Raw genomic sequence first — 27,867 nt, 5'->3', positions numbered from 1 at the left:
TTAATGTATATGTTTTGAGGGGCTGGTGGTATGAAGGTAGAAAAGGGTGGCACCAGGGCATCATTTCAATGATGTACACATTCGTTAACATAATGAAATAGCTTTATTCCTCTAATGAATAAACTGCCCAGAGACCCAACCAATCATTCTCTAACTATTAAACCTCCTCCAGGATCTCAGAGTGTTCTCCAAAACCCTGTGTCAACCTGTGCCCTTCCTGATCAGTTAGTGCCCATAAAGAGATAGATACTCCTTATTGTATATTGGCATTGATTCCCTAATGTCATATCTTTGAGGCAGTCTTTTTCACTTTTGTTTTGTTTTAGGTTAGCTCTTGCTGTGTGGCTCTGGTTGGCCCGGAACTCCCTGTCTAGCCCAGTGTGTCCTCAGCCTTGCCATTCTTTTGCCTCAGTCTCCTGAGTGCTGGGATTAGAGATCCTTCAGCCAGCTTCTAATTTTATATTTTCATTTCTTTAGATAAAGTATCAATATGTAAGAACTGAGGCTGGTCCCAAACCCACCATGTAGTTGAGGCTGGCCTGTAACTGATAATGTGCCTGCCTCAACCTCCTGACTCATGACTCCTAATGCTTGAGAAGACTCTCACCCAGTCCAGTGGTTCTGTGTCATATTGTGGATTAAAACAGGAAGAAGGATCACGCTGGATTCTATAACCTCAACTCTGATTAATATTTTTCTCGGCATATTCTAGAGATAATAAAGCCACCAGCACATGAGAAACACATCCTCTAGTGCATAAAAAGGTTCATTCACCACCTCTGGAATCGAAGTTCTCTCCACGTTTCCTTCTTTATTGTCTTTAGTGGCTCACAATACCCTCCAAACTAAATGGTTCTTTGTCAAAGAGAAATCTGAAGTGCTTATTTTCTAAAAAAAATAAAATATTGTATGAATTATACCTATGTTTGATGTAGAGAGCTCAGGAGAACATTAATCTTTTCTTCCTTTATGTATCTATTTTGGTAGAAATTTCAAACGGTATTTATTCTTCAAATGGTGACTCTCAGATATGACATTGTTTGCTTCCCCATGACGCATTTCATATGCTGTCAAGACAAACTATTTCCAAATTCTGCCGAAGCTAATTGCTTTTATAGATCAAGTTGTTAAACTTGAGTTATAGTTTAATTATGCAGAAGGAGAATGCATGCTTGTCTACACTATAAATGATTTCATTCTGTTTTGAAATGAATGGGGCTGAAAGAGCCTGTTTCTCTTAGAAATTTTCAGCATTTTGTGGGCCTGCCTTGATCTCTTTCTGAATCACTATGTTACATGAAAATGGTTACATCAAAATCTCTGCAATGGAAACCAGGAGACTGAAAATCCATTCAGAGGATGAAGTAACCAAAGAAGAGCTCAATTAAACATCAAAGGAAATCCAAGCATTTGTGGAATTTTAGCTCAGACTTTCTCCTCCTCTGTCTGGTATTCTGGGTAAGGACTCAGTCAGTCCAGGAGGCTACTGCTGGGCCAACTGTTGTCTTTGAATCATAAATTCTGAATGTGCCTGAAAGACTTTATGGAAAATGATGTGATCAAAGCTCCGAAGAACTCTGGAAGGTTTGACATTGGGAGACAGACACGCTTGTGGAGTTTTTCTTTCTCTGTGAGAAGTACCAAATGTCAGTATGAACATCGTATATACAAAAATATTAGCACATGTAGTTGTATATTGTCAGAACTCAGGAAAAATGCACTAGAGGCTAGAAGGGAGCTCAGGGGGAGGGGGAGCAAAAAATTTCAGTTTTTAAGTGTTTACATAAATCCTGATTGTCTACCCTATTAAAGAAGGGCTTCAACCTCCTATATGCACCTTTTCAAAGTAAAATAATTTTCAAAGTAAAAAATAAAAACAAAAGGAAGAAAATCCAGCATAATCATTTTTACTACCAATAAAATTTTCTTAAGATGATATGATATAAAAGTCAAGTTACCTCACTTTCCTGTTTCTTTTGTAAAGAAAGGGAAAATAGCTTAAAAATTAACACTTGCTGTTCACACCAGGGTTTAGCATCTATGTAAATATTCACACAAACAAAACGTCTATAGTCTATGGTTATCCTTACTATGTATGATTTACTCAATGCTTTCTATCCCATTAATAAAAGATGCCCTTTGCAGCCCCAAAACAGATCTCACAACCACTTTAGAAAGCTGAATTGAGTAAGGAAAGTGGAACCTATTCCCAGGTGGGGTTATATATTTCCAGGTCTATTAGATGCTTCAGGAAAGTGTCAAAGAATCACTGTTCATTATGATAACAATACCACTAATTCCTTTAATAAGATACATCTGTGTTCATTTCCAAGCCCCTCCCATTCGTTTGTATCAACCCCAAGTCTGAGAGGCACTGTCTGGCAGGTCTGCTTTTCCTCCATCCTGTCAGACCAGTGGTCCAGGTGCTAGTCACATTTTGGTTTTCAAGGTTAAACCTCTCTGGTCCCAGTGCTCCCACTGTGGAGACATTCTTCCTTACTGTTTTCGGCAGCATGGGAGCTTGTCATAATCAGCTCTGGCAGTGTGTTGAGCCAAAGTTGAACTGTTTGTTCTCTGGGTCACTCAGTGCAGAGATGGTGAGGCTGTGATCTAGACCTGTCCAATAGTGTGTCCCATTGATGTCTATCCTTGGCAAACAATCCCAGGAGCCCCAATGGTGGAGACAGAATGTAATGACTTAGATAGTAAGAATTAGATAGAGTGTGTTAAGACTCTAGACATGGGAACAACATAACAGCAAAGATCTTGAGGAAGATTGTTATAACCTGAGGACCTGGTCTGGCCAGACAAGGCACAATGACAAAGCTACTGTATCTGAAACAGAGTGACTGATGGAGACAGGGTAAAGCTAGGACGGAGCCAAAGTAGGAGTCAGAATGCAGACAATGTTCACAGACCACAGTGAGATGCTTCTTGGGGTCATTGCAACAATGCACCACTAGAATAATTTCAACTGGTCTGTATCACTTTGGTTGCAGTGATAAGAATGGATGCAATAGGAGGCCATGGCCGGGCCAGATGGACAATGCCAAAAGTGGGCATTATGGAAATCTGTGCGGTTCATCTAGATAAAACGTTTTAATACCTGTTCTGTTCCACAAAATGGGTTAGGCGTGAGAGATAAATCAACAAATTAAACAAAACAGGAACCAACCTTTCCCTTCATATGACTTATAATCTGGAGAGAATTGTCATAGAAGTAAATTACTAGTACAAGCTCAAAGAGGTCAATGAATTATGAAGGACTATAAAAGCATATATAGTAGAGACCAAATTTAGCCAGGCCGTGTGTGTGATGATGACCATGATGATGATGTGTGAGATCACATGGGAGGTCAGTAGAGCATCGGAGTGGAGACTGGCTGGCATGCAGCCCTGCGAGTCTATAGCCCTCTTGTGGAGCACTTTGAGGACCTGACATTGGGGAACCAGCAGGCTGAGGGACAAAGTGGGGGAAAGGTTGCAAGGAGCTGGAAACAGCAGCATTGAACAGACCATTTACTGTAGTACAGGCCATGATAGGGAGCTGGGTTTAAGTCTGTGAAGCATGGAAACGTTTTTAAAGGAATCTCTCTCATTGTTGTTTCTGCCCTCTCGTAGTTCTGTATTATTTCTGAGACTTAATTTGAAGTTTCCAAAAGGAAGCACGACAAAATGGTCTTTATAAAACACTAAATTTTCTGGCATTTGATTCACACAACTAGAGAGATTCTCAAAGGATCAGCATGCCTCCTCCTCCTCCTCCTCCTCCTCCTTCTCCTCCTCCTCCTCCTCCTCAAGTGCAGCTGAACATTTCAGGATAACGTAGTCATTATAGTCCCTGGGTTGTGACGTGGCAGTGTTATCTTTTCCAAACCTGTCATGCCTTAGTACATACCCAGTGGGCTCCTTTCTGGACCCCTGTGTCTTATGAGCGCATGTGGGCTGGAAACACATGTGCAGTGAAAGTCTGCATACAGAAGTCCAGATCAGACGATACTAAGACACTCAGATGACTCATACAGCTTAACAGTAGAACTGTGTCTGGATTCTCCTACCGAGCTCTCAACTCAAATGAGGAGATTCTGAATGTGAAAGATTGATAGTGCCTATTTTCAACTGAAGGCAGATGTTCCTCCAGCGTGATAATGGGTGTGTCTGGAGATTCTTTGCCTACACTGCTGGGACTAAGGTGCTGCTGGCATCCAGCCAATAGATGAGAGATGAGGCCAGATGTTCCATGTCAGTACAGGGTATTCAGAACAGGACCCGTGGCAAAGAATCTTTTGTCTGGAAATTTTAATAGTGCTGTATTTATCTTTTGATATGTTATGAATATTGTTTACTTGTTGAGAGGCAACAACTGTCCTATATATAGGGGTATGTTTTGTTTAATTGAGAAGAAATGTATTAAAGTAATGTGAGATACAAATAACTTGAAAAAGAAAAGTATTCACCCCATTGGCAAGTGTATGTCTTAAATTAGAGACAAGAGGAATGTTTCAGGTGAGTGAGGAATTCTTTAGAGTTTGTGGGTTTCTTCCCTAAACACACTCTGACTACTCTTATATAACTATTATGGGCTGTGAGCTCTCATATTCCTGAGTGGCTCTTCCCTGCTTAAACATCCAGAGATACTCTTCTGATCCTCCAATTGGAACTGAAGCCTCCTTCTGAGGAGAAAGGTTTTTCTCCAACACAGGTTTTGTGCAAGCCTTCTACTTAGGTTGGACATGGAATTAAACACACCATGTTACTTTGTGTGTTCTGATTCACCTTCTGTTAGAAACTAAGTGGGAAATGAGATGAAGTTTGTGATAAATGGTGGTAAGATGTTTTACCATTCTTACTAATCGAATTTGGACTAGGGGATATTTGTTAGGGGTGAGAGATGAACAGACTTCCAAACTGAGCAATATAATGGGTCAAATTTTCCTATCAAGTCACGGAAGTACAGACAGGATCATGCTTCTGGATGGGAGAAGGGCCTTCCCAGGAGAAGCAGCAGAGTGCGCCAAGAGATGAAAACTAAACTGATGATCTTTTTAAATGGAGAAAACTACTTTGCTCATATATGTGTGTGTGATACATGTATAATATATAATATATATTATATATACATGTATTATGATCCTAATTTTATTTAGAAATTTGGGTGGATGGCCCTGGAGCTAGTTATAGATACGATTGTGAGCTTCCTGATCTGGGTGCTGCCAATCAAACTAGGTTCCTTTGCAAGAGCCATATATACTTTTAAGCACTAAGCCATCTATCTCTCCAACCCCAGAGACAGCTATCTGTATGCAGATATATGTATATATACATGCATGCATATATTTATGCGTGTGCAAACATAGGAAAATAGTCTTTAAAGGCACACACCAGATTGTTTGTGCCATCTGCTAGTTGAAAATGGGAGAAGGAATAAGGAAAAGCTCTGTTACTTAAAAAACTTGTTACTAGGAAAATAAATTACGTCTGAGTGAGAACTAGTAAGCACCAGCTTAGATGCTATGTTGATGTTCTAGGTGCTTGGAGAGAACACTGGTGTCTTTCAAGGGTGCGTATTAATGAAAGGTGACTTTAAGACAGGATAGAATAACCTTTAAGAAAAGTAGCGCTGGAGGAAAAAGAGTGTAAGGAGGAATTGCAGTCACTAGCATACTGGGTATTTTGTGTAGTTCAGGAATAAGTGTGCAAGGTAATATCTTCTTTCCAATGGCTCCCTTGTTAAGCTACAGAGGAGCATAGAGCCAGATGGCATGGACTCATTTTGCCTCCTGACCGAGCAATAAATTTTCTCCCACCTCTCCTTATGGAACCAGTTTTATTCACTGAAGGAGTAATCTTTACTCTGGGACCAGAGTTAGCAGGGAGGTCCTCCTGAGGATGCTGACCACTGACTATGATAATTCTCCTCCGGTCTCACTTCTCTCCCCATCTGGTAGTTCATGCTAGAAAGATCCTGGACCAGAATTCTGACCACAAAATTAAGACATTCTGTTTAATGAGGCCAAATGCAAATTGCTCGAGTAAAGATATTAAGGGATGATGTGGCCCCTTAAAAAGTGTTCAGAGACTTCTAACCTCCACTATAGGATGCTCTGGATTCAAGTGAGGATCTTTGGATGTCACAGAAATTTCTTTATTCTTTTAAGACTGCTATTATTAAACTACTGAAAACCAATGGAAATGACAAAGGACTATCCAAACATGAGCTTAGCAGGCAGTGCTCTTTTACTTCCCGCTTGGTTGATAGGAGAGCAGGTTTTGTCAAACAACTGAAATAATGAACTTAAAGATACAAATATAATTATGGATAAAAATGAAACTCACCACGGGTTTTGAAGTAAATGTTCTAGACATGATAGACATTGCTGGTCTGATCGACTGTTATCCATTCCTAAACCATGATACAATCTGAATACGGGTAAAGTCATGTCAACATGAATGCATCCCTAGGGTTGGTGTCTGAAAAAGCCATGTTCCTTTTCACATATAATTCCTTTATTAATGTCTCATTTTTCTGTTACTCTTCCTACTTTTCAGACACACTATGAAAATGGAGAATATATCATCAGGCAGGGTGCAAGAGGAGACACCTTCTTCATCATCAGCAAAGGGAAGGTAAGCGTGAGCAGCACATTACAAGAATGCACCTACTGAGTCTTGTCCTACGTGAGCTACCCTTTCTGTAGCTGAGAACAGAGCTTCCAAAATAGGATGTAAGAAAAGAAGGCGTGTAACTTCATGTCTGGATATTAACAACCACAACACTAGTTGCTACTGCTAAGTCACATAAATAGAAAGACATCCATCATCAAAAGTATACACATGACTATTTAAATCTATCTCATCTTTAAGAACAATAACTACTTATAATGAAATATTTGGGCTTTGGAATCAGATGGCTCCAATTTGATTCTCTAAAATTAACTTCTTTTACTCATTTTAGGCCAGTGTCTTAATGTCTTAAAGGCAATGCTGATATAAATATATGTATGTTGTGTTGTAGCTTCATGGAGAGTGTTAATTGAATGCCAAGAAGCTATTAAAAGTAGTAAAGTATCGGAGAAAGGGTAAAAGCAGATATTGTTATGAATGAAAAACATCATACTGTGTTCTTACGCTCTTTTAGTTGTTAATCAGTGTGAATCTATTATAGTATTTATTTTGGAACTATGAAATTAGGTAAACATACACCAATCCTCTAACCTCATACTACCCAAACACTAGTACTTAACATTTCATTGTAAATTATCCTTAAAGAGAGTTTCTTTTTTTCTATATATCAGGTTTGATGAGAGATAGGGAGGGAAAGGCTAGGAAAGGGAAAACCTAGAAAAGACTTACGTGTCTGTTTCATTATTGTAATTAGTCAACTTATGTCTTAAATATTGCACAAAATGACTAAATTTTGTACTGTAGAATTTATACCAGAAGACTTACAAAAATGCTATAAACAGGAAAGGTAGGAGACTCTAAATTTTAGTGACTTAAATTTTAGGTGATTCTTGTGTACCAATTTTGGATCAAGATTACACATATTTCAGTGTTTCCAGTAACGACATGCCATACTAAAATATACAAATCTTACACATTTTTATTGTATATGTTCATCTGATTGATATCTGGAAGTCTGGGATAAAAATATACATCATGGATTGATTTTGTAAAGGACATCATAAGTGGCCAGTGAAGGGGGTTCAATAGGCGAAGGCATGTGCAAACAGACCTAACAATCTGAGTTCAATACCCAGGACCTACACAGTAGAAAAAGAAAATCAACTCCTGCAAGCTGTCCTCTGACCTCCACCTGGACACTTTGGATCTATGGCATATGCATAGCCCTACGTGCCCACATTCACACAAGATAAAGACATGAAAATGTAGTATTTTTTTTAATGAGAGGAAATAATAAAATGACATGTTCAAATACAGTTATGTTTAAAATCCTATTTTGTATTTTCCTATGTTAGGGGCCAGGAAATGCTAATATGCTGTGGTTTACATAACAAACTGGCAAACTTTGTTACTTACTGTCTTCTTTGTTAGCTAATGCTGATTAAAGTGTCAAGGATAGAAAATTCTCCTGCTTATGTACGACTTGATGAACTCAGGAGGACAGTTTATACTGGAGTCTGACTGTTATCTTTCCAAATTCTAATTATTTGCTGCCAAAGTGTAGCTGTGCTTAACCATTAGGAAGGACACCCTACAATCACTTATGACTGTCCTATTTACTGCAAATTACCAGTATTGCCTGAAGCAAGAGGGTTGAAACCTATTTTAGCTGGAAACAGGTACGTTAGGGGTTCTGTTTTATGAGTCCTGTAGCCTTTATAAATAGAAGCACTTGGAGATTTTACCACAAGAACCAATTACTTTGGCAGTACTTTGGTGCAGTATTAGAATTTTGAGAGAGAAACAGTCATAATATATTAGATTCCTTGGACACAGTCAAGTTTTTCTATAAACCAACTATAGAATTTTTCTTAGTTTCTCAAGTCATACAAGTTAGTGGCTATGATTCACAATTCTGCCAATTGTTGCATTCATTATATTAATTCTATAATGATACATTAAAATCAGGGCAAGGAGCAAAAGGTGTGCACACTTGTCTCCATTGTATGGAATAGGAAAGAAAATAGTGGTTCCTAGGTAAATAAGCTATGAAATTAGAATTGTAAATAAACTAATTATAAAACTTATTTATTGTAAATAAACCAATGTAAATTTTCCCCATGCATATATGAAATTTATAAAAAACCAACCCTGGTAAAGAATTTTTCCAAAATGTATTATTGGATTTTTATTTATTTTGTGTGAGTTCATGCTAGAATGAGGATGCGTGTGTGTGTGTGTGTGTGTGTGTGTGTGTGTGTGTGTGTGTGTGTGTGTGTGTTGCAGAGTGCAGGTCAGAGGACAGTTTGCAGGGGTCAGTTCTCTCCTTCCATGGTGTAGGTCCCAGGTTTGAACCCCGGTCATCAGGCTTCTCTCCTCACTGAGTCCTAGTAAAGAGACTGTCTTTGTTAACACTTGCCTTAGTTTGTTGTCTATGTTCAAGGTAACTAATAAAAAAAACATTTAATTTGGAGCTTATGGTTTAAGGGGGTTGGAGTCCATGATGACAGAGCAAATGCATGGCAGTCGGAACAGCTGAGGGCTTACAGGTTCTTCTGCAACTGGGAGGCAGAGAAACACAGAGACATTGGGAATGGCCCAAGTGTTTTGAAGCCTCTAGTCTGGGCCCCAGTGACACATCTCCTACCACAATGTCCCGCCTTCTAATCCTTCCCAGACTGTTCCACCAGTTAGTGGTCAGGAACCCAAACACATGAGCCTCTAGGGGTTTCATATTCAAAACCCTCACCTCATATTCAAATCCACCACAGTGATGAACAGACGTTTTTCTTTTATGAAAAAAATTCTGTGAGATCGGGGAGATGCACAACAGTGGTCGCAGAGCAACAAATGATTTCCCTTGGTTCAGTTCTCTTTATCTAACTGTAGACCGTGTTTTATTCTTCCATTAAATGAATGCACATAAAAGAGAAACATAATATAAACTTTTAAAAATTTGTTTTTTCTCTCAATGGAAATTTACAGTTATTTTTTTTCTAAACTTTGGAGCTCGATACTTGCAGCAGCAATGTCTAACTTAGAAATTAAGTTCATTCTCTGTTTTTTAGTTGGTAGATTCCTGTTCTCTGGGAACATGGCATTTTTAACACAGGTTAGAAGCATCAGAGAATTCTGCAAATATCCCCAACAGTCTTACATCAACACCCTATCTCTCTGTAAATGAAATGTTCCAAAACTGAATAGGATTATTAAATTTCAAATCAAAGCTCTGAAATATGGGGCTAAGGAGATGGCACAGTTGTCAAGACAGCACACTGTTCCTGGAGTAGACACATCTGGTTCCCAGTACCCACATCATATCAGGGGACACTCTTTCATTTCATCTATTAAGGATCCTGCGCCTCTGACTTCTAAGTCACCTGCTCTCATGTGCACATACCCTCCGCCCCCACATACCCACTCCCCAACACAAATCATTAGGAATGAATAAAAAATCAACCTTAGTGATGAATCCGAGACACAACTGCATGCTTAATAGCATCTAGATGGGAGGGAAATGTTGACTATACCAAATTCTGAAAAGCAAAACAAGGAGATTTCTAAGACTCTATTGACTAAGATTGCAAAATTAAACTATTCTGAAAAGAACAATTTGACTGCTTCTTTAAAAGTTAATAAACGTTTGTCATATGATCCAGCAACCTTATTCTTTATTGATTCTAGAGGAATAAAAATGTAGTTCTCGCAAAAACATGTCCATCAATGTTTACAGCAAAGGCCAATCCGATAGAAAAATAGTCAACAAGGATAATTGGATATAATCATCCAAACCAAATATAATCTGAAAAAATGTTCCTCCTTTATTAGCTTCAGGACAATGCTCTCTAAGCCCAGCCTTCCTAGAAAGCTATCACCTTACAATGATAAGTGCTAATGACAGCACAATACATATGAACTTCCATTCATGGTTGCTGAACGTAGATATTTGTGCTCAGAGCCAGCATCAGCACCTAAAAACCTGAACATGTTTAGTCCTTACTTGTTCTTTATTTGTGTGAGCATTGACCCACTGAAACCTGACTCATGGAGGTCAGAACACAAGTACAGGGAAATCTGTAGAGATTTTGTTAATAGTATCATAGTAACAACATATAAGAATAAAACTGGGAGCTATAGTTGCTAAGCTGTATACTATTTATGTAATGGGATACTATGCAAATAGAGGAAATGAACTTGAGCTACTTACATTAACATGAATGAATCAGAACCCCTGAGAGTATAGAACCAGCAACTCTTACTTTAAATAAGACTCCCCACTGCAACTTTTTCATCTATAAATGCCTCATCAACATGCAAATTAGCATCTCTATGATATAGCTTAGTGGTAACTGACAGTTAAGACTGAATTTTCATGGTTTGAAACACCATGTAGAAGGGTAATCAAATGGATCAGTGGAGAATAATAATTGAATTCCCTTTACCTTGCACAAACCTCCCTAATAGTAATAAAAGTTCTGGTCATTGACATCAGTGTCTAGGTTGAGAAGCCTGAAGCATGCTGTTTTTAATGTGCTTAGGTGCTTGGCATTGTCTCAATAAATTAGTTTTTTAATGCATTGTATTTTTCAGGTAGGTGAATTTAAATTATTTAACCTTTCTGGATGGCAGGTAGTAGTATTATTATTACTATATCTTGAAGAAATGAATGAATGCAAAGTAGTATTTAGGGTAATTATATTTTCCCCAAACAACAAGGACACACCATTGAGAAACAAAGGAAAAACATTGACAGAATACGTCATTAAATTCATCAAAATGGTTGTTTCATTGAAGGCAATAAAATTGAGAGTACCAATGAAGATTAAGTGACATTCTTATTTCTTAACAATGCATTTTTGAAAAGGAGTTGAAATATGTAGAATAAATTCTTGGGAAAGCATGGGATTTGCAAGCACGCAGTTGATTCAAATGCTCATCTCTCTTTGTAGGTGAATGTCACTCGGGAGGACTCGCCAAGTGAAGACCCAGTCTTTCTTAGAACTTTAGGGAAGGGAGACTGGTTTGGAGAGAAGGCCTTGCAGGGGTAAGTGGACCACGTGTGCACAGCTTTTGTTTAAATACTACACAGCTTACTGAAAAGTTGAGCTTCTGGTACAATAGACCCTTCTCCTTGGGCTCACACTAATACCAGACACAGACCTTTGGCTGTTGCATTCCCTAAATTCCAGCAGGGTTTGTGATCTCTTTATATGGGCTGTAGGATTGAAGATGCTTCTAACATAAATGTAAGATCTTAACCAGAACATGTTTCAGCTCTGTGTTCCTTAAGTGAAGTCTCTCTATATAACTCAAACAAGAGGGCTAGGACTCTTTTTTTTTCTGTTGTTTTGTTTTTGGTTTTTTTTTTTTTTTTCAAGACAGGGTTTCTCTGTAGCTTTGAAGCCTATCCTGGAACTAGCTCTTGTAGATCAGGCTAGCCTCAAACTTACAGAGATCCACCTCTCTCTGCTTCTCGAGTGCTGGGATTAAAGGCATGCACCACCACTGCCCAGCTGAGGGCTGGGACTCTTGACCTTACTGCAAACAGTTTTTCTTCGAATCAGAAGAAGGGGGCTAACTAAGGAATTTGAAATCTTAAAACGGTACCAACAGTGAATCAGCAGTGAAGCCTTCCCAGAAGGATAGTCACCTCTGGTAACTGTTGTCACTGCAAGACGCACACCCCTGTGTTCACTGTGGGAAAGCGCCCAAGACTGGGTTTGTGGAGGTACACATTAAGATGACTCCAACTTTGCTTTTTCAATTCAGCTTTCAGAAACGTGGCAAGAACTTGAGAGTTCTTCTCAAGTCATATGGAAGAGTAGCCAAGTTGGTTTTGTGATTTGTATTTTACAGACTGCATGGCAAATAATTTGGGGGCCTTTATTGTCCAGTAAGCAACATGGTTCCTTATCAATTAATATGATACTTTTGAGATTTTAGTGTCACATGTATCTGCAGAACTTGAAGAAGAGCCAGCTAAAAATTTGTTTTTGTTTCTGTAGCACTGGGATAGAATTTACTCTGATTAGAATATCATTTTAAGATTATAAGCACTCATCAAAAAGTACTGTAAAAATTGCTTAGGCCATTTTGATTTCGGTGTCACAGTCAAGGGACAGGTTTTATGCTGTTTCTTGTTTCACAGCCACAGTAACAAAACCAGGCTGTCTATGTTGTCCTCTTAGTTGGACGGTACCACTGGAGGGAAATTGAGAATGAACTACAATAACTTTCTGTTTATCTTTTACTGGGTTTGTTTGCTCCTTGTCTGGTGAACATGCATTTGCCATTAGATTTTTCCCAATTTCCAAACAGGAAGAAAGCAAGTACAGTGTGTTCCCAAAAGGACGCAGCAAGCATTCCATCCCTAGACTGAAGCCCACAAAACTCATGCCATCATCTGTTTTTTCTCTGATTATTTAATGCGTGTAGGGCTCTTTACAATGATACTGCCTCATTTCAGTGGTGTGAAGTTCATCTGCTTCTGTTGAAAACAATGTTATTTCCACAGAGAAAACCAAATGAGAAAATAATAAAAAAAAAAAACAAAGGAGACAAACAAACCCCAGAAACGTTTCTAATCATTTGCAACTGAAATCACAAGTCAAATGCTAAAATATAAATCAGGAATGGAAATCAAAAGATGATCTTTTATAGTTTATTGTCATAGGATCAAGTACCAAATACAGATGGCTTTCATAGGTGAAAATACCTTCCTAGAAAGTACAATGCTATAAAAATTTCACCAAGTTTTGTTCTGATATCAGAATTTATGTTACTAAACTCCAAGTTGCATTCTTTCTAGTACCCACTTTGAAGAAAAGTTAATTTTTGACAGTTTCATGTATACATATACATTTGCACATTTGTGTATATACATACATATATAAGATATATTGGGATTTTATTCATCCCTCACTGCCTTCTTTCATATACCTTTTTCCTCTAAACCCCTTCTTCCTAACTTCTCTCCCCAAATGAATTCTCCATTAAATAAAATGATTCCACCTCTTGTAGCAACAGTTAACAGTCAACAGCTCCTTAAGGAGTGTGGAGCCTCATGGAGTTCCCTGGGGAGTGGCTGTCTTCAGGATATGTGTCCTGTCCTCAACAGTTCCCCTCTATCCATGGTGGGATGTTTAAGGCACTATCTTGTGCAGGTATCCCTTGCTGTCTGTGTGCTCCTGATTCCAACTGTTGAGTAGTCTCTGGGTGGCAGTGATTCATGGCAACTCCTTCCTGTCCTCTAAATCTTATATTCTTTCTACCTCCTCTTCTTCCGAATTCCCTGGGCCTTTGATGAGGGACCATACGGATGTCCTAGTTAGGGCTGAGCACTCATTCATTCTCAGCACCTTTATCAGACATAAGTCAATACATTGTTACCCTCGGCAAAAAGGAACTTCTTTGCCCTAGTTTGATGGTAGCACTAGTCTGTGGATATAAATATAAAAATTTAGAAAAAAAATGGCAATATGTTCACTTAAAGGACCATAGTAGTTTTTTCATTTCCTGGGTCCATGATCTTCCCAACATGAGGATTTGACTAGGTTTATAGCACCAGAAGTGTATTACTCCACTGGGATGGGCCTCCAATGCAACTACAGAGCAGTTGGTCACCCCCAATACAATTGTGCCACTATTACACCAGTGAGAATGTCTTACCTGGTAGAATTTATTTATTTACTTATTAATTGCAGCAAGTGTGACTATAGCTGCCTGAAACTTCTGATAGATATTTCTCCCTTAGCAGCTTTTATACCACCCTATGTTACTATGGATGTTAGCCAGCAGGGAAAGAGTTTCCTGCTCAGCTCCAAGTTGATTTCTCTGTGTCCTTTAACCAATGTGTTCACAGCTTCTTAGGAAGGGTGGGGGCCTCATAAAGTCCCCTCTATCCATATAATTCTGGTGAGTAGCCAAGAAGTACTTATATAGCAAGTATTCTTTTGGAGGTATCAATTTAGCTAAGTTCTGGCATATTCTTGGTACCAAGAATGTATTTTACTTATGTTCTGTCCTCTCTGCATCCATATCTGTAATGTCCCTCCACCTCTGTGCCCATCTGTTCTAAGTGCCTTCTTAAATGTCATCAAATATTTGCACCTTCATAAAATGATCTTTTTATCTTTATTTAACTTTACTTCTCAGCCATACATTTTATACAGTTGCAGTGTTGACCTCTCCTAGCTGTTTAAATCACCCATCTTTTGAGACCCTTTTTGTAATTAATATTCTTTAGAATTTATTTATTTAAAATTTATCAGTATTTGTCATCATTTCTCTCTGTTATCCTGGTAACTTCTCCAGATATATAACTGAATATGACTTCAATGAAAATATTCCCAACTATTTATCCTATGATTTGATCCCAGAATTTTGCATTGAATGAATGCAAAATCTTCCCATTAAATGAATGATAACTAAATGGGATAATACCCTCGGTTATCATTTCCTTCACTAATAAAATTTATTTGGAGATACAAAAGGGGTCAGGTTAGACATATGAATAAATATGTGAGTGCAATGGTAACTTTTTCATATCATCTTGACACAATTAAGAATTGCCTAGTAGTAGTCTTGAGAAGGGATTGTCCAAGTCTGTGAGAGATTATGTTGATGAGTGGGAAGGTTTTATGTTCCCTTCTCTAGATAGAGACTATTCTGAACTAAATAAGAGCAGAGAAAGAACTGAGCTGCAGCAAGTGTGCATGTGTTCATTTTTTTCCCTTTGCTTTCAACTAGATGTGACTAGCTGCTTCACGTTTATCCAGCAGTGGAGTTAGCCTGGAATTGTGAGCTACAATAGACTCTTTCTTCTCCAAATTGCCTTTGTCAAGGTGCTTTTTTAAAAAAATTACAGCAACAGGAAATGAAACTAAGACAGTGGGTAGAACAAGAAGACAGTTTGCAAAGCCTTCTGTAATGAAGAGAGCAGTTGCTGAACTCCCACGTGAGCCTACTCCACAAGGATGTGACCTCAGCTTATTAAAAAAGAAAACATGAGTAGGATATGAAATTCAATTCCTAATCTTGATTAGAAAGCACAAATCTGCAAGCTAATTAACAACTACTGCAGAATGGCTTGTGGGTTGCAATTAGGTGATTTCTGTCAATTAAAGATACCTCTCTAAAATATCCTTTACATGACTTATATTACATTAAAACTTTAATTGAAGAAAGCCTCCGAAGTAAACATGACCTGATCAGTCCCTTGTTTTGAAGCTTTGACATGTCAGTATCTTAGGTCTGTATGGTAGCTGGAAAGAAAATGATCTCTCGGACTCAGGGAGTGGCCCTATCCAGAGGCGAGACCTTGTTGGAGTTGGTGCGACTTTGTTGGAGGAAGTTCATCACCAGGGGACAAGCTTTGAGGTCTCAAATGTTCAGGTCAGGTCTAGTGTGACATTCACTTCCTGCTGCCTGCTCCAGCACCATGTCTGCCTGCACACAACCATGCTACCGGCCATGACAAAACTGGAGTAAATCTCTGAAACTGTAAGCCAGTCATAATGAAATGTTTTCCTTTAGGAGAGTTGCTGTGGTCATGGTGTCTCTTCACAGCAAGAGAAACCCTAAGACAGTTAGTAATGATTTTTCAACCTGAATCTATATTCTTTATCTTTCTTTAAATTTCAGTGTTTCACAAATGAAATTTCAACTTGCTCAAATCAACTTCTAAGTTACATAAAAGTTGTTGTAACTTCAAGATGCAAAGTCTTATGGGCAACTGTGTATCCTTTGGGTAATAGTTTCAAACCACATAATGCCTTTAGCCTTAGAAACAATTCTGTATTCAGAGCATATATCAAACACCATTTCAGATGAGTGATTTGCTTACAAATAAAACTTCCTTTGTACTGGGGATTTTTGTTTAATTCTCCTGAATATGTTGGACAGATCATTAGAATACTGATATGCTTATATTTAGGTAAAGTAATATATTCTTGACAATTCTTTTTAAAATCTAGACTGCTTAATATGAACACTGATTAGGGACATAGAAAATTTTATATTTATTATCAATTGTATATCTTGCTTATGGAACTCAGACCCTGACCACTATAAAAGTCTGCCTCTAGAGGTAACATTCTTTAGTTCTATTGTAGTGGAAGCATTAGAATTCTGACTATAGACATCTTTTAGGCTGTTTTATTAAATATCCATCCCAATAGCTTACTGTTACTGGGGAAGTTGGAGTCACTTATATATTCACTTTGATCGTTTTGTATAAAACAAATTATGCACTATTGTCTGACTCAACCACTTTTTTGTCCTTTGTTAATGGCTTCAATATGCCAGAAAAATGAAAATATTTTTCCTCTTGTGTAAGTTCTTCCCTATGGGCATAAAAATAACACTTGGGTTGAAATGATTTCATCAGTGTGAGATAATTCATTTACCCTTTGTCTTATCATTTTTTCATATCTCTATCTGACCTGAACCATGTAGGTCATAGGTGAGCATTGGTTGTCAACTTCCAAAGCAGCCATATAGAAAGTATACATGCCATATAAAGTGTCTAAGCCAAGTAAAGAGAACGACGTAAGACCAAGATGAATTAGATGGGCTAGAGCTCCTTGCCACCCAGCTTCATTTCTGCTGTCACAACACCACGGCATGTGCTCAAATATTTCAGCAGAGGTGTCTGATTTGGGTTGGACTCCAATTTACCATTTACTAAATATGAGGCAGTGAGAGGCTTTCTTCTCATCTACCATGAAGATCATGACGACATCTTTCCTTGGAGGTTGTCGTGAGGATTAATCAAGGGGAAGACTTGGGAGGCATTTGGGTAAGAACCTAGAAATGACCCAAGTGCCTCCCAAAAGTGGACGGCTGTCACCACCACCACATCTGCACCTTCGCCTTCACCTTCATTATTACCATTCAAAAGATGTCGTCCCTTTACACTTCACTTAGTCCTTAGCGGAGATGTGGAGCACTTGCTACAACTGGGATAGCAGTATTTCAAGTGAATGCCGTGTTCGTTTGTAACTCCAGGCGAGCTGACTAACTAACCTCTGTTTCATGCCTTTCTAATTCTGCACAGTAAGCTAATCAAACGAAGTAATTTCTGATTTCTTAGATCACAACCTTTGACTCAATGAGATTTTTTTTTGGTTTATTTTTTTATATTTAAAAATTTCCATCTCCTCCCCTCTTCCTCCCCCTTCCCTCCCCTCCCCTCCACCCATACCCCCCCTCCCTTTCTCTTCAGGCCAAGGAGCCATCGGGGTTCCTTACTCTATGTTAAGACCAAGGTCCTCCCAACTCCCCCCAGGCCCAGGAAGGTGATCAACCAAGCTGAGAAGGCTCCCACAGAGCCTGTCCATGCAGAAGAGTCAAAGCTCAGTGCCTTTGTCCTTGGCTTCTCAGTCAGCCTCCACCGTCGGCCACATTCAGAGAGTCTGGTTTGGTCTCATGTTCCATCAGTCCCATTCCAACTGGAGTTGGTGATCTCCCGTTAGTTCTGTCCCACAGTCTCTATGGGTGAACGCACCCCTCACGGTCCTGACTTTCTTTCTCATGTTCTCTCTCCTTCTGCTCCTCATCAGGACCTTGGGAGCTCAGTCCGGTGCTCCAATGTGGGGCTCATTCATTTTCTTCATCTATCGCCAGGTGGAGGTTCTATGGTGGACTCAATGAGATTTGACCCCTTTACAGCCAAAACAGATTTCTGACCACAAATGTAGCCCCGAAGCTGTCAAAGAATGGCAGAAATAGTGACATTTACTAGCAGACCTCTGCCATCAGGGTTCTTCCATCCAGAAACGACCTCAGCTGTTACCTTTCATTCTGAAGACCTGAGCCACATGACAAGTCTGTTAATCTTTATTCTCAAGGTAATAAGCCAAAGTCAGTTTTTTAGAAGTCTCTGTGTCTCTAGACTCTTCCTTCATGAGCATGGGCATGGGCATGAGAAAGTTTCTTAATATACTGGAACCTTTAAAAAAAAACAGAATTATAATGAAGAAGGACACTTAAAAGAAATCACACACTAGTTCAGAACTGAGAATAAAAGACAGTTATTTATTTAGGGGTAAACTCGCAAATCAGAATCCTCTGCTGGAATAGAGAACAGAAACCAAATCCCACAGCCTGAAAAGAGGCCAAAGGCATGCTCTACATCAGCATAAATAGTATAAGAGGCCACACCGCAATGGGCGGGTAACTATTGGCTGTGGGATTTTCTACAGCACCTCCCCCCTTTGTTTAAATAAGAGTTCTAAGCCTAATACAAAATTATATACAATAAGAAAAAATATATTCAAATTTCATGATGTCATTTTTTTAACAGCTGAGTAATACCCCATTGTGTAAATGAACCACATTGTCTTTATCCATTCTTCAGTTGGGGGACATCTAGGATGTTTCCAGGTTCTGGCTATTATGAATAAAGCCACTATGAACATGACTAAACAAGTGTCCTTTTAATGAGATGGAACATCTTTTGCCTAAGAGTTGAACTGCTGGGTCTTAAAGTAGATCTATTTTCAATTTTCTGAGAAACCACCATATTGGTTTGCAGAGTGGCTGTACAAGTTTGCACTCCCACCAGCAATAAAGGAGTGTTCCTTTTGCTCCACATCCTCACCAGCATGAGCTGTCACTTGTGTTTTTGATATTGTCCATTCTGACAGGTGTAAGATGGATCTCAGAATCATTTTGGTTGCATTTTCCTGATGGATCCCTAAGGATTGCTGAACATTTCTTTAAGTGTTTCTTAGCGATTTGAGATTCTTCTGACAAAAATTCTCTATTTAGATCTGTACCCCATTTTTAACTGTATTAATTAATTTGTTGATGTCTAGTTTCTTGAGTTCTTTATATATTTTGGATATTACTTTTCTGTCTAATGGAGTTGGTGAAAATCTTTTCCCATTGTGCGGACTACTGTTTTGTTTGGTTCCAAATAATGCATTTATTGGCTTTTGGGTCTGCTCTAATCCACTATGACAACCTTTTTATTCTGTTGCATCTGCAAAGGCCTTCTTTTCAAATGTAGTCATATGCTCAGACATGGGATTTGGGTACTGATGGAACAGTTTGATACACAATACTCCATACCAAACTGGGCCATTTCCCTTTTTTTCTGGAAGGTTTCCTATTGTGGCATATGCTTCCAGATCACTGCAGTCTCTGCTTGATAACACATGTTCTAGATACACAAATATTTCTTTTGTCATCTTATCCATGGCCTATTTAACTTTCATACACTCAGTTCCCATCATCCTTTGTTAAGTCTGGCTTTTCCTGCATGGATGAATAATTTAACTTTAACAAGCTCCTACTCAGAGTTAGAACTGTGTTGCCAGCATCACACAGGACTTGAATACCTAGGAATATAGAAGTTAACTGCCCACACTTACAATATTTACATATCCTGCTATATATTGATATAAAATCATCAAGAATACAATTAACCACTTCACTTTAACACCAAGGAAACCATCGGAGGAGACATGAAAATATCTTCAGGTTTTTAAAGAATGCATAGTGAGACAGACAATCTCTGCATCTCATTTATTGATAATAGCATAGTAGCATCTTAGCATTTGGATGGGATTATATACCCAACAGAAAGAATTTCTAAATATTCATAATTTTTATTTGTGTGGAAGTGTGTGAATTTATGCTATGTATTTGTTGAAGCAGGGAAGGGTGCCCTTGGAGCCTGAGGATGGCATTGGCTACCCTGGAGCTTGAGTTATACACAGTTGTGAGCCACCCATTGTGAGTTCTTGGAACCAGACTTGGGTCCTCTAGAAAAGCAAGAAGTGCTTTATGAGCACCATGTGCTAAGCGTTAACCGATTGTGCCACTGGTGTAAAATAAGAAAAGATTTTATTGAAAAAAATTTAATAAGAAAAAGAAAGTTGGTGAGAGAGAGAGAGAGAGAGAAAGAGAGAGAGAGAGAAAAGCAGGAAGTGCTCTTATCTGCTGAGCCATTATCTCTCTAGCCCAAAAGATGACTTTTCATGAACAGAATTGGCATACTTGTTTTCTGCACTTAGGTAAAGAAGGATTAAGATCTGTAATATAAAGTTTGTTGTGAAATTGTTTGAATTCATCTGGTAATCTAGTTAGTAACCTAGCAGTCTAGTCGAGCTGTCACTATAGACTCAGCTCACCTTAACAGACGTAGGTTATCAGTAGATAAATATTTATCATCATTATAGTAGACTTTAATGTGCATGTTGAGCTTTTTTAGGGCATAAATTATTAAAATCTGTATCTAACTATCTTTTCTTCATGTAGCAGTATGGCTCTGATTTAGTATACAATTTTACAAATGACATCATATCCAACAGCCCCATTTAAGCTATGTGTGTGCGTGCATGTGTGTGTATGTGTGTACTAGTTTTGAAAAATTACGTTTTGACAGCTGTAGCTGTGTGTGTTTGTAGCTTATAAAGTGCTGTTCTGATTCTTAATACTCTGTCAAATACTTTTTTTGTTTTTGTTTTGTTGTTTTTCAAGACAGGGTTTCTCTGAGTAACAGCCCTGGCTGTCCTGGAACTAGCTCTTGTAGACCAGGCTGGCCTCAAATTCAGAAAGATCTGCCTGTCTCTGCCTCCTAAGTGCTGGGATTAAAGGCATGTGACACCACCACCAGCCCATATAGAATAATTAAATCAAGTCAATTAACATTACTTCAAATATTTAAGTTTTTTGTAATGATAACATTTGAAATGAACTCTCTTAGAAAAATTGAAATGTGTAGATTATTGGAAACATGGTTATAGTCAGTACACTGCATCGTAGCTCAAATCAGTCAAATAAGACAAGGTTATTACTCCTGTCTATCTCACCAAAATGTGCCTTATGGCTAAGTACTATATCGCATAATGGTTAAGTTACATCCTAACCGACCATGTGTAATTATCTCTTCCATGCTATGTCAATACATGTTATCTTTTGCCTTTTTGGTAACAGGTATGAGATGACATTTTCCTCTCTTTTTAATTTGCTTTCCCTCAATGATAGAGAGAGTGAGCTTTTTTGTCTCCTGTCTCTGTTAGCCACTCCTGCATCTTGTTTTGAGAAGTGTCGTCTATTTATGTCCTTTGCCATTTCTTAATGACTTTTTCTTGATTCTTTTATATAGTTATTTGTGCTCCTTGTCTGAATTAATTTCTCATCAGGTGCATAGTTTGCAGACAGAATCCTAATTTGTAGGTTCTCTCCCCTCTTTTCATCATTCCTTTTGATTCTAGCCCCATTGGTACTGATTGCTTTTTGACAACTTGGCACAAACCAGAGTCATCTGGGAAGAGGGAACACAACTGAGGACTTGCCGCCACCCAACTGGACTGTGGAAATGTCTGTGGAGGCAGATTCTTGAGTGATGATTGATGCAGAAGGGCCCAGCCCATGACGGGCAGTACCATCTCTAGGTAGATAGTTCGTGCTGCATTGGAAAAGTAGGTGAGCAAGCCAGAGAGAGTGGGTCAGGAAGCAGCAGTCCCCTGTAGTCTCTACTCCAGGTTCCTACTCCAGTTCCTGCTTTAGCTTCAGTGATGGACCGAAAACTGTAAGAGGAAACAGATCCTTTCCTCCCATGTTGCTTTTTGGAGATGGTGTTTATCATGGCAATTAAAAGGAAAACAAGGCACTGTTTGTCTACACTTGCTTTCTCTTTCCCGTGCTTTTGAATAGTAACTAAAACAGTCACTGTATGGCCAGTGTTGTGTAGCTATTCATTCTATTCTTGTCTAGTTCTAGTTCTAGACCTCATGCTTAAATATCCATTCATACTGAATTGATTAGATATACGGCATATCGATATACAGTTTGTCAACATATGTTGAAGAACATGTCTTCACTGGAGGTTTGTGGAAATTTCATCAAAAGTAAAACAAATGTAGATGTGTGAATTCAATTTAATTTCTGTGTTCTCTATTCTGCTACATTCAGTGAATTTGTTATTTGTCAATTTTTATGGAAGTATACCATTCTAATTGCCATTCATTTTAGTACAGATTGAAATCGGGTACCTCCTTCTTGATTCATTTTGCTCATGTCTTGGATTATTTATTTATTTTGAGGCAGAATTTTACTACATACATAGCTCAGTCTGGTAAGGAAAATACTGTGTAGACCACGCTAGTATTAAATTCACTGTCTTCCTGTCTTAGCTTCCCAAGTGCTGGGAATATATCAATGTTCACAGAAACCAGCTTGTTTGTGTTTGTGTTGTTATTGGTCACTTGGTGGTGGTTTCATATGGATTTTAGATTTTTCAATTTTATGAAAAATGGTAGTATTGAAAATTTTGGTGGGAAATAATTTGAATCTATAGATAGCTTCGAATCATGTGGCTTAAAAAAAAATCTTCCAGTTCAGTGATAGGTAATGTATTTTTATGTGTTTCTTTTTAAATTTCTCCTATTAGTGTTTTATAGTTTCAACTGTATAAATTGTTTTCCTCAGCTAAATGATTTTCATTATAAATGAGATCATTATCCATTTCTTTTCCAAACTCTTCATGTTAATAAATGTAAATGCTAGTGATTTTTTTTTTGCACATTGAATTTAAATTCTACAATTTTATGAATTTTCTCTATCAGTTTGGAAGGCTCTTCAAGGTTTTCTGTATAGCAGAATGAAAGATTTATAAGAGGCGCTTCTTTTTAGGAAGGTGCTTTTGGTGATTCAGTGATTATTCCTCATAAAAGGGATCAGATAGCCATGGATGGCTGGAGATAGCATAGTATTTTTCTTTACATCAAATAGCTTCCTTATCCAAGCTCCCTTAAGCAGGGAGTCATTGTCAGTGGTGGAAATTGACTACTTAAAAAAAAACAATCCAATCCCTCATTGTTATTCTCCAACATATCATTCAGACAAATAATTCTCTTCAGGTGCCACAAGAGAAGAAAAAATGTAAATTTGAAAAATCTCTTCAAAAACAAATGTGTTTCGTTTGAAGCTAATTTTCTTGTTAATGAACTCGGCTAGTGTCTTGTATTTGTCATTTTTATTCCTTTCAAATCTAAATGATCGCTTCTTAATTTTTTTCTTTCTGTAGTGTAGAAGAAAAATGGCTCGTTATAAATCATCCTTTGGACAGGAAACACAGATACTAATTGGCTAGATTTGTTGTTACTGCACTAACCACTTGTGATGCCTGGAAAAGTACTTTAAAAATACCTCTGAATTTTCTTGTCAAAATTATACAGCTGAAACATCGTTTGTTTATTCTGAGATTGAGATTGTGTCCATATAAGATCAGCATTGCAGGTGGGTTTGATTTCACATGGTTCTTATTCTTTATACATTGATAAACAAGTGAGACATATCTCAGACAAAAATATACCACATGGTAATTGTCTTATTCCACATTGTAGGAACTGAAAAATTACAAGATTTATATTTTAGAATAATTTAAGCAGAATATAACAGATGCAAACCAACTCACCCTTGCTAGAATCATTTTGTAAGACATCAACAAGTTTTTTATTGTCCATGATTCAGACAAACAACAATCAATTAAAAATTGAAATAAAAATCACCATATACTACATCATAAAAAAACTATGAAAGGATTAGATACAAACATGAAAGACATGTCAGTCTTACCCAGCAAAAATTATATGACATGCCCTGGAGAAATTGCAATTCCAATCGAAATGCCCAAAATAATTGTTTTAGAAATGTACAGGCTAATTTTAAAATTATAATGAAAATACAAAAGCCCTAACAGAGATGAACTGGGCAGGAAAGAGAGCAAAGCTGGAGACAAATCCTACTGACCTTCCAAGTGCCTTAGAGCAATGCTAAACAAGAGAGCGTGTTCTGAAGATAAGATACACAAATAGATCTTGGAACACAATGAGGGGCCCAGAAGCTAACCTATGTGCCAGTAAGTTGCTATGGCAAATACCATAGATAGGTAGCTTAGCCAGAAGAAATGAACTTTCTTATAGTTGTGAGGACTGTAAGTCTGACATCAGGGTCGTCATGGTCACATTCTAGTGACATCTTCCTTGACTGCAGACTTTTTAGTATGTATAGTTAGAGTGATTGCAACTCTGGGTATCCATGACACAGGCCCCAGTCAAACAGCCTTCTCACCCAAAGCCAAGTGTCTACCAAAGTCTCCATTTCCAAAATACCGTGAGTTTGAGAGCTTCTAGACATGATTTTTTTAGTGGACACAATTCAATTCATAGCATTTGCTGATTGATTTTCAACAAAGCTTTAAAGTTAATTTCTTTTAAAAAAAAAATGTTAGCTTTTTTCCCACAAATGGTGTTGACCCCATTAGACATACATTAAAAAACTAAAAAAAGTTTTGAGATTTATGCCCTGGCAATGCTGAAGCATGCATGGGCAGCCCATATATGGCAGTTCTGTTGAACTTGTCCATATTAGGCTTCATGATCTAAGTTGATTTGGGTGACTGACCAGATCTCTTCCTCATTAAATAAACAAACAAATAAACAAATAATTTGGATCTATAATGTGCTTCTCTCGCACCATATAGAAAATTTTAAAATGGTTTGCATGCTTAAATATCAAATAAAATTTCATAAATTTTTAAGGTAAAGGAATCTATTATAAATTTGTTACCCTTTGGTTACGTTAAAAGTTTTCTTAGTGGGCAGTGGTGACACATTCCTTTAATCCCAGCACTTGGGAGGTAGAGGCAAGTCGATCTCTGAGTTCAAGACCAGCCTGATCTACAGAGAAAGTTCCAGAACAAAGCCAGAGTTAAGTAGAGAAACCCCGTTTCGGGGGAAAAAAAAGTTTACCTAGATAATAACATTACATCATTATTCCATAGAGAAAGAAAGTTGATTAATTAGACATCATTAAAGCTAAGGACTTCTAGGAGGTAGGCAGGTAGCTTAGAGATAGAGCCTAGCATAATCCCAGCACTGAAAAACAAAATCTATTGTGTGAAAGCCACTGTAAATTGTAAAAAAAAAAAAAATAGTTCTTATACTGGAGAAAATATTTGTTTTGCAATCACATACCCAAGAGAGGATTTGTTCCCAGTTTTCCAAATTCTTAAATATCAACAATGAGAAAGCTAACAGCCCACTATTTTAAATGAGTGAGTGATCTGGGCCCACAGTTTAGAAAACTGATGGCAAGTTAGCATGGAAATATTAAAGATGACTGATATTAGAGTGTAGTGATGGAGCTGCGGGCAGGCCTGCTTTTCGTCCTGCCCTGCTCCTGATCGCCGGGCTAGCTTATGCCCCGAAATAACAACACACAAACTGTATTCTTTTAAACACTGCCTGGCCCATTATTTTCAGCCTCTTATTTTCTAATTCTCACATCTCTTGCTTTAACCCATATTGAATAATCTGTGTAGCACCACGAAGTGGTGTCCTACCAGAAAGATTCTAGCGTACGTCCATCTTGGGCTGGAGCTTCATCACGTCTCTCTCCCTGAGGAGAGGCTTGGCAGTCTGTCTAACTTAGGAGAGGCGTAGCATCTGACTGAGCCATCTACCTCACTTCCTTCTTCCTGTTCTGTCTACTCCGCCCACCTAAGGGCTGGCCAATCAAATGGGCCAGGCAGTTTCTTTATTAGCCAATGGGAATCCTCCATCATTAGAGAAGTAAAAATAAAACCGGTGAAATACCATCATACAAATATTGAAATGCCTAAAATGAAAGCAGCTGGCCATGCTGTGTATTTGGGGGTGCGTGTTGCCATTAGAAATTCCATGTGCTTTTGGCGGGAGTCTAGTAAACTTGTGCAATGACTGCTTTCTTCAAAATTTAAAATAAAAATATATTCAGTATACCTCCTGCCAGACAATCCACTCATGACCAATTCTAGGTTTATAACTGAAAGCTGGGGTCCATGCAAACATTTACATGCAAGCGAATTTTGTTCTTAGTAGCAAATAGCCTCATATTTGAAACAACTTAAACATTCATCAGTAAAGGAATGAACAAATAAACTGTGGTATGACATATAATGAAATAGTACTCAGCAGTAAAATGAATGAATTATTAATATACTCAACAACCTAGATGTCTGGTAAAATAATTGTAATGAATGCAAGAGGCCAAATAAAAGAGTATCCATTGTTAATTCCATTTAGCTATAATTCTAAAGATACTAATTAATCCATAGATAAACAAAGCACAGCACACCTGGGGATAGGAGTTGACATAATGTAGATCATATAAAGAGAAACTGGGAACCCTTTGGGGTGATGCACATGTTCACTATATTGATTGTGTTTAATTAGAGTGTCGACAGATGTCAATGGTCTTCACCTTGTGTTCTTCAAATACATACAGTTTATATGACTCAGGCCTCATTACTACACTATGAAAATTCACTTAAAATATTAATTGTATTCTTGAGGTACTCAAGCAGGTAAAGGGAACTAACTCCTCTGTGCCCCATTAGCCACCACTGCTTCTACTGCTCGATGCACAGGAGACTTGGAAAGTTCTCATTATGAAATTACATTTCTAATTAAGAAATTTAATTGAAAAGCTTGATTTTTGTGAAGTAATAATTTGAGTATCTTTATGGGATAAGTCACAACTATATGATATATGTAATACATATGTGATATGTATTTAATATATTATATATAATTATTTATATATGATTATATATACCAAATAGTTATATATATGTGTGTGTGTTATATAACATGTATAATTTTGTAAATAGTGATCAAATCAGGGTGATAAGCTCTTCCACACCTTCAAACATCAAACCATTTCTATGTATTGAGAGCTTTTGTGTTTTTCTAGTCATCCTAAGTTTATCATAAACCGTGGTAACTAATAGTTACTCTGCTCTTTCAAAGCAAGCAGAGTGTTCTCCCATCTGTGTTCTGCCTCACTCATTCCTACCTCTCTCCACCCTCTTGCCCTTCCGGACTCTAGTGACCACTTTCCACATACGTTCTTTTATAAGACCGAATATTTGTTTATGTGAATGAGGTGATTCGGTTCTTGTCTTTCTGTGTCTATGTTCTTTCTTTAACATAAATGACCTCCATTGTTGCAGTTGCAAATACCAGAATGTGTAGGAGAAGGCTGCTTGCTTGTTTCCTGGCTGCCCAGACCCAAAATAATCACACAGGAACTATATTAATTATAACACAGCTTGGCCTATTAGCTCAGGATTCTTATTAACTAACTCTTACATCTTGAATTAACCCATTTCTATTATTTTGTATTTTATCATGAGTTCACGGTTTACCAGTAAGGTTCTGGCATCTGTCTCCTTCAGCAGCAACAAGG

At 37.9% G+C, this 27,867-nt stretch overlaps 1 protein-coding gene across 3 annotated transcripts in view; it reads left to right on the top strand.

The window, feature by feature from the left end:
• Prkg1 (protein kinase cGMP-dependent 1) overlaps positions 1-27,867 on the top strand; it is a 1,221,673-nt gene that overhangs the window by 931,270 nt on the left and 262,536 nt on the right. For all 3 annotated transcript variants that reach the window (XM_038325478.1, XM_038325472.1, XM_038325483.1), the window contains 2 exons: positions 6,550-6,627; positions 11,574-11,668. In XM_038325478.1, the coding sequence (XP_038181406.1) occupies positions 6,550-6,627; positions 11,574-11,668 (173 nt within the window). The remainder of the gene's footprint in view (positions 1-6,549; positions 6,628-11,573; positions 11,669-27,867) is intronic.

Source organism: Arvicola amphibius, chromosome 1 (assembly GCF_903992535.2).
Source record: "Arvicola amphibius chromosome 1, mArvAmp1.2, whole genome shotgun sequence".
Taxonomy (NCBI): domain Eukaryota; kingdom Metazoa; phylum Chordata; class Mammalia; order Rodentia; family Cricetidae; genus Arvicola; species Arvicola amphibius.
This window is presented reverse-complemented; position numbering and strand designations above follow the sequence as displayed.